The sequence below is a fragment of the Chionomys nivalis genome, chromosome 8, assembly GCF_950005125.1.
Source record: "Chionomys nivalis chromosome 8, mChiNiv1.1, whole genome shotgun sequence".
Lineage (NCBI taxonomy): Eukaryota > Metazoa > Chordata > Mammalia > Rodentia > Cricetidae > Chionomys > Chionomys nivalis.
Window position 1 is genome coordinate 10044524 of NC_080093.1, and position 12221 is coordinate 10056744.

The window sequence follows — 12221 nt, forward strand, 5'->3', positions numbered from 1 at the left end:
TTCATATGCAAAATTAAAAGCCCTCTTATAGGAATCATCAATGTATGATATCTTCAGGCCTATGACGTTAGTTTGCTAATAACATTTTCTCAGCACAATTATAACAATAAATATTGTGGCCCATGAGATGGCTCAGCATACAGGCAATCACTGGAGTTTGTAAACTGAGGACATGAGTTTCATCCCCAAAACTGACATGGTGGAAGAAAAGAACCCATTAGGCACACTGGTCCTCTGAACTCTACACCCACACCCATATACAGACAAAAAATGCTAAAATAAATGTAAAATCATAATGACTTATACCATATTGATTAACTGAACATAGTGTTGGGCAGGCTTTCCCATGATTCACCTGTTGCTGAGAACTTTTAACCATGGGAATGCACGGTTTAGAGAATTCTCGTACTGTCTCCTACTACTTGTTAATAAAAGTCGTTGGGAAATAAAAGGAATATGCACATACATAAGTACAATATTTCCTGGGGTGAGTTCTATCCACGTTTGTATAATTTTATCTTTAACAATGGATAATGGAAGTTGGGCCTTAAATTTTTTCCCTGTCAATAACAAAGTCTCAGTGACTATTATCATTTTAACGTGATCGTTCTTGAGATCTTTTTTGTTTTTATTGCTGTTGGGATAGTTTTTTTTTTTTTTTCTGAGACAAGATTTCACTCTGTATCCCAGACTGCCCTAGAACTTATTATGTGGCACAGTCTGGCTTAAATTTTGGGACAATCTTGGCTTCTCCAATGATAGAATTACAACATAAACCCTACACCTGGTTTTCATGAGATCTTCCAAACATGTTTGTGGAAAAGATGCAAGGTGTTTGTTGTAGGAAGAAAATTCCACTCATTTGTACCATTTTTAATTCTTTCAGGAAGAGATCTATTTTAAAACTAAATTTTTAGTGAAGCAATATCTAAGACCAGAAAACTACTTAATTTTTGCTTACCCATTTTGCTTTTTTCTAGTCCCCTTTCTTTGGATGGGAATTTATTGGGTCCTTATTCTTCACTCTTTCCTGGAGGAACTCCTGCTCATTTATCTAGATGGGAAAGGAGGCTCACAGAGTATGGAAAGAAAGCAGTCAGCAAATGATAACCCTGCCTTGCACCAAAATCCTTTCTGAGAGGAGGAACAAGAACATCCGGGGCTTTGGCAGAGTGGCCTGGAAGCCTGGGGAGGATAGAGGATTCCTGACTCCAGCCTTTATGTAGAGACTACAACCTGCCAGAACGTGTTTCTCTTTCAGCGGGGTCCGTATTTGTATAATGCTCTTCAAAGAATCCTTGTCTTTTAATAGCTAGAGGACACGCCTAGGTCCTCAACTTTGATTTCTGATATGAGCAGTCCCTAAAAATGCACTTCCTTCCTGCTTTGGTCTTCAGAGCAATTTAAATCTGATATTTTATTTTATTTTAATTTTTTGACACAAGATCCCATTCTGTAGCCTAGACACTTCTGTAGCTTTGCTGTGTTCTATCCCAGCCTTGAATCAGCGGAGATCATCCCGGCTCAGTCTCCCAGGTTCTGGGACTACAGGCCTGAGCTGTAGGAGCCATGGGTATGTGACATCTCCCTGGAATGGAGTTTTATCATAAAAGTTGTCCTCTAGAACATCATTAGGAAGGTTCCTCAACCAAATATTATCACTGAGTATCACTGCCAAGTGGGTTTCATGACAAATGTAGATTCTAGAGTAATATAACAAGTCTAAGTGTCAGAGAACAAAAATCAAATCAAAACTGGAAATTAGCACTATTTTATAACATGTTTATCCAATCCATATATATTCCCTCAATAATTTCATAACTCTAATGTGCATAAGAGAATGTTATCTAGAACATGAAAACTGTAAAGAGTTTCAAAGTTATTTCAAACCTTAGAGATAACTATCAATTTGAAAAGGGCTAGGCTTTTGAGAAACTCTTTGGAATTTTCAAAGCCCTCTCACCTACTACAAATCCTTATCTGAACTTCTGAACAGTATCAGGGGATTTGGGGTAGGCTGATATTGTAATCACAGAATTACAGAATTTAAGAACAGAAAGGATTTTAAAGATCACCTAATGAAGCATTTAATTTAACATGTAGGACGCTGAACTGCCTGAGGTCCCACAGCGAACGCCACCAGGCACTGACTTGCTCAAGGGGGAGCCGAATGCGGGTGTTAGCAACCCTGGGTTAGACACTGGTGACACCAGATGCATACAAATCCTTTCCTATGTCTGTGTAATATCCAGATCTATAGCAAACCCACAACTCGCATTCCCTAAGTCAGTCATCTGTAGTTCCTACGGTTCAGAGCACTGTTGCTAAGCCCTGAGAATAAAACCCTTAACAGGTCACTTCTTCCAAGTTTAGTCTCCCTCTTCCAAGACGTATGGAGCTACAAAATACTTGGGGAACCTTAACTTTAAAAACGTGTTTTTAAGTGCATTTGTTATCAATGACTGGGAGGTCAGGGAAGGAATCTAGGAGGAATCACAGAGCGGGGACAAATCTTCCCAACTATACACACACACACACACACACACACACACACACACACACGCAGAGAGTCAGTTAATTACGTCGCTCTCTGATGCCTTCTGGGATCTTCCATAAGCCAGGGCACACAAGCTCTGCTCGGAGTAAGGACTAGATGCCAACTCACTCAGTTTAAGAGGGAGAAAGAGCAAGAGCTCACACATCCTTATCTCCTAACTGGAAAAGACCAGAACCGCCCCCCACCCCCCGGGGGACGGGTACGCGGGCTGCTTGCGGGGGACTCCGCGGACCTAGGGGAGGGTCGTCGTGGGCATAGCTGGTGCCCGCAGCCCTGTGCGCAGAGCCCGGAGCCCCGGCAGCGCCCGCCCTCCCTCCCTCCCTCCCGCGTCGCCAGCGAGCTCGCGGCGCCCGCTCCGCCCGTGACTTCAGTTCGGCTCCACCCCCGCGCGGCGGTGGCTCGCAGCTCCGTCCCAACCCGCGCGCTCCGCACAAGCCCAGCCCGGGCGAGCGGCAGCCACCTGCCCGGCGCCGCCTCAGCGCGCCCCGCCGCGGCCCAACTTGGATGGAGTTGGGGTCCTGAGCGCACACCCTGCCGCCTTCAGCTCGGAGCCCCGCGCCGCCGCCTGCCTTCGGTCCGAAATCCCCTCTCCGCTCCTCTCCGCTCCCGCGATGGGAAAAGTTGGCGCCGGCGGCGGCTCCCTGACCAGGCTGAGCGCGCTCCTGGCGGGCACGGGGCTTCTGGTGCTCTTAGCCCCCGGCGTCCTCAGCAGCCGCTCCTGCTGCTCCTCGCAGCACCCCGGCTCGACCCCACGCTGGACCCTGACTCCAAGAGGTTTTCCTCACCCGGGACCGCTGGGTCGGGCTCCTGCCACGCCCCCGCCCCTCCTCATGAGACCCCTGTTTGCAGTGGCCCCCGGGGACCGGACGCTGTCTCTGGAGAGATCTGGGGGCAGCAGGGTGTCAATGACGACCGCTGCACGCTCTGGCCGAAGGAGACGGAGTGGAGCGGATCCTGTGAAGACTGAACCCGGAGAGGGTGCGAGTCGGAGCCGCCGGGGCATGCTTAGGGATGGAGGGCAGCAGGGGCCTGGGACTGGCGCGCGGGACCCGGACAAAGCCACCCGCTTCCGGATGGAGGAGCTGAGACTGACCAGCACCACGTTTGCGCTGACTGGAGACTCGGCACACAACCAGGCTATGGTCCACTGGTCTGGCCACAACAGCAGCGTGAGTAGAATGGAACTGTGGGCAAAGGGGCCAGAGAAGCAAAGGGTTACTGTCCGCTGTGAGATCTGATGGAGAATGTGGGGGAAAGAGGGTTCTGGACTTGGGAATTGCTTCACAGTGAAGACTTCCCAGCGGGCCTCCCTCAGGAGTTAATGGTGCCTACTAGGGAGCCCTCCCACCCCCAACGACAGAGTTTTCTCCAAATCACAAGGTTCAAACTGGAGCTGAATAGGCAGATCTATTATTATTATTATTATTATTATTATTATTATTATTATTATTATTATTATTATTATTATTTCTTCAGTAACACTGGAGGGCCGAACTGAAGACCAAAAACGCGAGTGTGAGGGTGTGCTAAAGTAGTTTTAATACAGAGATGAAAGGGTTAAATATCCAACCCCCCACTGAAATTCCCTTAAGGGACTTTTCCTTACCTGGATAGATTTATGGAGTGCACGGAGAAGTCGCGTGTGGGGGCTTTTTATTTTATTTTTATACAGAACACATAGCCCCTTGTTCCGCCCGAGAGAGGCCAACTGCAGTGCGATATTAGGTGCCCTTTTTATTATTATCTATTTGTGGACCAAATGGATGCAAGTTTCAGCGCAGAGCCTCCCCAGCATCTTCCGACAGCATTAGCAAGTGCGTTTTGAGAAGCAGGGCTTTTCTAGCCCATGAAAGGGCAGTTGTTCTCACGCATGGTCAGCCTGGGGAAGATCAGCTAGATTTCAGGGACAACAACAGGGAGTTGTTTTCCTACCGACTGACCTCCTCTAGAGAAGAGCTCAAATAAAGATTTGAATTTCCCTTATGAAGACAGGGAAGAGATTTCAGGCCCCGGGAGATTTAGGGTGCAAGTCATTGATTCTGTCAGGAGATTCAGATTTTCAGAAAAGCCTGTGCATTTGAAATCTGAGGAAGCTGTACAGTTTAACCCAAACGTAGAAACTTCAGTGCTCTGAAACAGTAAAGGACCAGCTTTGATGGTAATAACTAAAGACGATTTAAAAGTGTATGTGTAAAGTTCTCCAGACTGCTGTGAAGCCGACGAGCAAAGTTAAAGGCTTATAGAAGGGGGGAGGGTCTCAGTTGCAGCTTCCATTGGATGATAGAGATCGAGTCTACAATGTGCAGGCGATGCAACCTGGTACCTTCGTAAATGTTTTCTGTTGTGGTGCGCATGCCAGGAACGTTGCCAACAAGTGCCACTTCGCTGAGCTGTGTTCATCGTTGGGTTTTTAATGAGACTTGAGAAGGCTTTGATGTACAGTGTCATGTATCTGGTGCTCTAGCCTAGCCTGTACTGAGGACAGCAGCTGGGTTTCTTTACAATGCAACCTTCAAGATAGAGAGGCAAAGGCTGCTGTTCCAGGTGGTTCTCACGAACGGTTTCAATTAAAAAAAAAAAATGAAAAAAGCTGAAATTTTACTCAAGTTCTGGACACTCTTATCCTGGTGCATCATGTCTTTTTATATCAAAACTGCTAAAACTTGATCCTTTAATGTTTAAGTACAATCTTCCCATGCTGACCGATTAACTCAGGGTCCCTTAAGTGATTAACTCAAAGCTCTGGCTTTGGGGGGAGATTTTGAATACATTTGCTAATGTATGAGGTCTTGTATTAAGAAGAAAAAGAGAAAGATAAAACTTTGGACCCAAACTCTTCCTGGGTTTTAATGTAATTCAAGCTGTAAAATATCACTTATCCATTAGACCTCTACTTTAGTTCATCTCTTAAAAGATCTTGGAAAGAGAATACATGTTTGGCAAATTTTAACCTCCATTTCAGAAATGGCGCCAAGCACTGCCAGCTTTTAATTTCTTTTCGATGCATATGAGTTGAGTGGGGCTTCCTAGTGCTAGGGCTTAGACAGGGAGATGAATTTAAGAAGATGCAGGAAATAATGAAGATGGTGAGTGTTAAAGGTCTGAACACTCAAATTATGTTGACCACAGGGTGAGATTGTGACCCTCTGATGTCTCATATTCCACAGCAGCCTCTCCTCCCACTCCCCAGGTCCTGCTCTGAGAATCTTGCAGAAGTACTTCTGCTGGTATATTATGTATTTGTGTGGATGATGAAGAAAGAGAAACAGTGTTTATGCAGGTCCATTAAATAACACCAGTCCTGCTTGTCTGGACCAGACTCCTCGCAGATAGAAAGATTATAATATGTTGTACAGGGGAAAGATTCAGAAAGACGCTTTTGGACAGCGTTGTGCAATGAAAGTAGAGGGAGAACTGAATTCCAGAGCAGCTTCTTGGTGTTTGCTCACGGCTTGTTGTTCATGCTGTGGGTGTGGAATCCATCTAAAGAGGGGGAATGCGTCTAGATTACTTTTCAAGAATTCCAGGACAAGTAACTCATAACTGGGTACTGTGACCGAAATACTTTGGGCCTGTTCTCAATTTTATCATATTTATCCAGAGTAAGAGATCTACTTATTTAAACCTAAGGGCAATATTAGGGAATTCTAGTGTTTTCATACTTAGATATCTCCACTGTCCTGAGTCTCCTTTCCAGGTCTCAGGGATACATGTAACAAGACTCCAAAGCCTTTGTCACATTAGATGAAATCCTGAGCTAAAAAAGAGCCTTTGATTACAGTAACACCGGAGTCCAAGGTGCAAGTGCATGCTAGTTATAGACTGCCTGCCAGATTGGTGAGAAACTGAAGTGGTCTCTCATCTCCTTTCCTTTTCTCCTGCCCGTCAGCTATTGGACTCATGCAGCTGTGTAGAGACATAGCTGTTGTGCCTCATCCGTGGGTGTGATCTACTTCCTCCACACTGCAGTCTTCTCCCTTGGTGGAAACCGTTGCTAGAGTTGGTGGAACACCTGGGGGGATCTTCTGGCATGAAAGGTGCTGGGTATGAATCATTTGTCATAAGCTTAGTGTCATAAGCAAGAACATATTGTCCCTATCCTACTCGTTCCAGGCATGCTGTGCCCTGATCTAAATTTATGTAGTAATCCTTGGAGTGTGGCAAATGTATTTGTCTATAGATGCGTTCATGGTGCTTTATGTGTTGATACTTTCATCCCAAGGGATTTTAAAGTGTTATACTTACTAATCTATAAAATCCCTCGTAGGTGGGAAGTAGGTGACAAGTGTTAATATCTCCCTTTCATATTTTTTGCTGGAGTTAGTTTGAAGATTTCAGTTCATCACCCAGGCTTTTTCTCACTGACAATAGTGCTAAGTGACTGGTTAACAGAACTTTTTACTTAGATTTTCCACCACGAGAACTTTTATGTTGTCCTCTTCAGAGAGTATGACAGCCTGGTCAGTATTCATGTGTCACTTTGCCTTTAATGGTTTCTAGAGTTGACATTTCTAAAGAACCTAACTGAATAAACTGAGTTCCCACTGGGGCATGTCAGGTGTCTTTCATTCACCATCCCACCTAATCACGTTGAGTAGAAGTTCTTACATAGAAGAGGAAGCTGAGGCTCCAGCAGGGTAAAAGAGGACCGGGAGAAAAATCATCCATGAATGCACAAAGCAGGAAAGAAGCTTCTGTAGTCACTGCTCTTAACACCGCCAAAACAGCTTGCCTTGTGGGTTTTTAAGTAGACAGATACTCAAGCCTTTGGACTCTGTATACTCACAATCCCCTTGTGAGTTGGTGTTTGATGGCAATAGGAAGGCATCTTCTGGACTGAAGGCTTCCTCTCCTTGAGGAAAAGCAAGTGCTTTACTGTATGCCTGTCATCACATAAGTCTCTCTAAGTAGGGAGCTGGTTGTTCTCAGCCACCCACCTCTTCATCTTTTGTGAGAGGTGGAATTTGCACCTGGTGATTCTAGAAGGGTAACCTAAGATCATTCAGCTCTGTGCTTATCTTTGGGAAGAGATTCTTTCTTCTTATTTAATGGCATATCAGATCTTATAAAGGGTAAGGAGGGTGTCAGTAATTTGGCAAAATGTTTTAATACGTTGCTCCCCTTCTCTCTTCTTCAATCTGACTCATTTTTATTTTTAAATAAAGTGAAAAAAGATTTTTAGCTTTCGTTAGCAAGCTGACATTCTTACTTCTCCGCTGGGTCCTTTATGCTTTTAATGAACGTTGATGTGATGTGATGTGGGGCTTAGCGGGCAGCAGTGTTAGAAGCAGATGGATCTGAGTTCCTGTCTCAACTCTCCTGTTTGCCACCACATTGTTTAGAGAAATCACTTGAGTTCTTTGGGACTTAGGCCCTTCTTCTGAGACACTAGAGTGGCATGTCTTCTATAGCACTTTTTTTCCTTGAAGATTTCATGGCAAGTATATTAAGTACTTTGTGTTGGCAAGTACTCAATAAGCAACCCCTCTTTAGGTGAGAAGAAGAGGTCCTTTTTTTAAAAACTGGTAATTAAGAATGACAGATTAGAGAGCTGGTTGCTTGTATGCAGTCACATCATGCTGTAATTTCATGTCCTCGATTTCATCCTCTGCAATGATTTGAATAAAGTAGGTCATGGCCATGTTCCTTAAGATTGACTCCATGCTTCATTCAACATGCAGACTGCCAAGGTCCACCTCACGTGTGTAGCCAGAGAGGCTGAGATTTAGACCTGGCACTATGACCTATAGTTCTTGTTTCTCATGGTTCTCTCCTTCTTCCCCCACAACACCCATGTGCAGATTTGTTTCTGCGGTATCACATACTTTTTGAGCTCTCCATAGACATTCGTTTCAGCCTGTGCTTATGGATTTACAAAAGCATATGGTTTACTGGATTATTTCCATCACATCTGAGTGTTAATAATGTGCTATTTTTGTATTGAAGGCCAGGGAAATGGTAAAATTGGAAAGTGAAAACATCTTAGATGTTCGACGGGAATTTTCTAGAGTAAATTAACTCCAGGAAGTCTATCTTTTCAAGTAGTTCCTTAGACATTCATAGGCTGGGCTGAAATTGAAGGTGAAGTAAATGAATTTACTAAGGGCTGACTGACATGTGTCGGACTGACTGACATATCTCAACATTATGAGAGCCTTCCACAAATTGTATTTACTTTTAAGTCTACAAGTACTCATCGTTCACTGGCCTGGGGTTGCTTGCAGAGTGGAACACACACACACCAAAAAAAGAAAAGAAAGAAAGAAAGAAGGAAAGAAAAGAAAACCTTCACCCTCAGAGATCTTACAGTCTTGTACTCAGAACCAGTACAAGAGACTGAAGCAGATTTATAGTCTCTGGAGCAAAAAGCATATCGTCGGATTTTAAAGATGAACTGAACGTCCCCTGGAAGGAAAGTCTTCAAGCTTTATTGCAGGGCAAATGCTTCAGTGGAACCTTTCCATACATGGAACATTCAAGTAATTAGAAAGTATAATAAAGGCATTTTGAGCTGAGCAGATTGCATAAGTAATGTTGAGAAGAGGTAGGCCCATTAACTACCTGTGCCTAGGAAACCTGCCGATCTTTATGATAGCCTGTGTTGGAAGTTTAAACCCTGGCAGTAGCCTTAAATGTCCAATGGAAGAAAAGAGTATGCTCATCAGTCTTGCACTGAGCTAGGGTCTATTCAGTGGCTAATTGTTGAACAGAAACTGCTGTGGCCACTGAAAGTCACACAGCCCTTACTTGCACATTGAATCTCAGCTGGAGTCAACTCTCATGTTTATTTTGACGTATTTTTCTACATACACATCCCCCACACACCAAATGATCTGCCATTGTTTAGGTTTTTAGTCAAATGCATCCTCAGCTACTACCTGGAGAATAAATTAGTTTGCCCCTTCCCACCTGACAGCTTACGTGAGTCACTAAATGTACGTTAAAATATTTGTCTTGCTTAAGTGGGTATCTCAACTTACGCCCTGCAGCTCTGCATGGAGAGTGGGATATTGCCTCTTCTAGTGCTGAAAGGAGAGCTGTCCAAATCGCCTCTCTGCTGTATGTGAAGTCAGTGCCAGAGAAGAGATGTGATCAGGGTGAGGCAAGGCCAGGTCCCATGCTCTTGGGGAGCTCAAGCTCTGCCCAGATGGGATTCTTGGACTAGTCAGATGACTGATGGCACCAAGGTGGGATCTTACTGCACAGCATTGATACTAAGAAAGCAGCCTGTTCTAAGACGTAGGTGTGGAACAAAGAAAGGATGTGAATACTCTCATTTCTTCCTGCCATTCTCCATGTGTCTAAAGATATTGTATCTGCTTCCATTGCACTCCTGAAAGGTTGCTTTAACACATTAGATCAGTTACAGCTCATTTTTCTCCTTACAGAATGCTTCAGTTCTCAAAGACTGAAGCATGACTTCCGCTACCTGACTTGTATTCTCAGCACAATCTTGTGAGGTGGGAGAAACTAATTCAATCTACATTTCTGAGAGAGGGAATCTAAGGCATTGCTGTTAAACAGGTCATTTTGCATACTAAGAAAGTCAGAAACAGCTACACTGTGCAACTGATGCTTGGTATAGAGCCTGCTTGCCAGGTACTTTCCAGACAGGTGTTAGAACATAGATACATGCTAGCCTCGGGGGTAGGTAAAGCCTGTGCACCTGTAGCCATTGTGTTGAGGAGTATGCATGGTGGCCATGGGGCTCCAAAATTCTAAGCTCTTTGACTTCAGCTGCGCTCAGCTGTTCAGGTCATTTGATTTTGGCTCCAGAGAATGAGGCTTCATGCAAAGTCATGTTCTTTGTTTACTTTAAACCTTGAAATAGTGATCTTAAAGAGAGATGAAGGGACATTCTGGCAGCGAGCTTCCTGACAGTAACCTATGTGAGGTCTACATTGCACTGTTAATGCGCTGTAGAGGAGACATTGCACAGGGCGGGGGTTATGGCAGCCAGGGTGGGGCCATGAGGAGTAGACTAATACTACCACTCCTCCTTAACTGTTCTACACAAGCGAGCCCTAATTAAAAATAATACTAACGGTGGCTTCAGTTAAGGGAATCTAGAATGTCAGTGTGGAGGAATGAGGATCGATGCTAATGCATTTTACTTGCTTGCGAATTAAACTGAGTCACCAGTTTTTCTTTTCTTTTTTCTTTTCTACCTATCACTTCTAGGGGATAAGAATCTAGGTGAGTTTGCTGACATTAGGTGCAGGGGCATATTTCCAGTGAAGACAAATTAATGGACAACCCAGAGACCTCTCTCAATATTATAAACAGCCATCAAGTTACTGGTAGCTGCTCACTAAGAACATGTTATGGGCCATCACTTTGTCATGCAGTCCTCATGGTGTGTTTACAAGTAGTTACCACTGTTTCCACTCTAAATCTGGGACTATCCCAGCCTAAAGAACTCCCCCACGGTTGCCCACCTGATAAATATCCAAGACAAGATTTGCCTTTTGCCTTTTTTGAAATCAAAGCTTTCATTGCTAGAACATGCTGCCCCTTTATTTCTGATATTTTTGAAAGTGAGAACTCCAGGTGTCAAGGAAGAGGGATTATAAGGAAACTCTTGGTACAAATGACACATTTGGGGGCACCCTCTTCGCCCTTACTCCATTCTCAGCTCACTGACACATCATGCTTTGCTGAGAAGTCAGTTGCTTCAGGGTACAGCTTGATCAAATCCCTAACCTCTGCAGAAACCCTTGCCAACCTGCCTGGGCTCAGCCATGCCTCATTGTGGTTTTGAGAGAAGATGTGTAGGATGTGTTCTTTGGTTACTCCCTGCTGGCTAATGACCCTAGAGCGACAGTGTGGACAATTGTACCTTTTATTTTAAGGGAATGCTAATAAGAAGGATGTTAGCACACAACCAACTAATCATGTTATGCCCTAGAGCAAATGGATTGATGCCTCTAATCATCATTCCCTACTAGAAGAACCTGGGCTATCCAGGCACCAAATCCTGTACCATCAATCCTGCTCAGGGGCCTATATGTATGTGTGTGGGTGGAGTGTGGGGTGCTCATGGGAGAGTGTTGCTGGGCATGAAAAGCCTGCCTTCTATTAGCAGTTCCACCACAGGCTCTCAATTAGCATCTTTAAAGGGTTTTAAAAGGCTCTATTAGACATGCCCAGAACTCTGGCTAAGAAATGTCTCTGCAGCCTGCTTTCTCTAACTTGCATTTTGTAGAAATGACGGATGGAGAGATTCTAACTGAGTGAGCACATATTCAGCTACAGGTGCCTCCATCAGTATTTCCTAAAGGAGTATCCTGGGATTGACTCTTAAATTAACACATGAGAAGTAGATGCTGGAATCTTTGAATTTTGAAAATTTCCCTGGAAATGGCTAGGATCATTCAGTTTGATCTTTGTTCACTTTAGACACGCAGGAATGAGCTTTAGGGTCCATGAAGCTCTTCCCTGTTTGCACGATTGTAATGTTAACAAGCTATATTTTCGCATGTAGAGCCAAGGCACATAGATTTTGCCAGCTTCTTAGTAAACCACCAGTGCTTAAGACATAGTAGATGGTCTTATTGATCACGTGGGACAGGACAGTCTCCCCAAATAGTGCTTCTGCCGTCCAGCACATACTATGAAATATTCTTCCCTTCTGTACATAACCTAGATCAAAATATATTGGAAG

The 12221-nt window shown here is 44.2% G+C and overlaps 1 protein-coding gene across 6 annotated transcripts in view; it reads left to right on the plus strand.

Moving 5' to 3' along the window:
* The first annotated feature begins 2942 nt into the window (after positions 1–2942).
* Sorcs1 (sortilin related VPS10 domain containing receptor 1) overlaps positions 2943–12221 on the plus strand; it is a 499209-nt gene continuing 489930 nt past the window's right edge. For 4 of the 6 annotated variants that reach the window (XR_009057571.1, XM_057777827.1, XM_057777828.1 and 1 more), the window contains exon 1: positions 3039–3726. Coding sequence is in view for 5 of the 6 variants with exons in the window: in XM_057777827.1 (XP_057633810.1) it covers positions 3169–3726 (558 nt within the window). In the remaining variant the exon portion in view is untranslated. Of the gene's footprint in view, positions 3727–12221 lie in introns of all 6 variants that reach the window. The other 2 variants (XM_057777825.1, XM_057777826.1) reach the window with 1 other exon arrangement.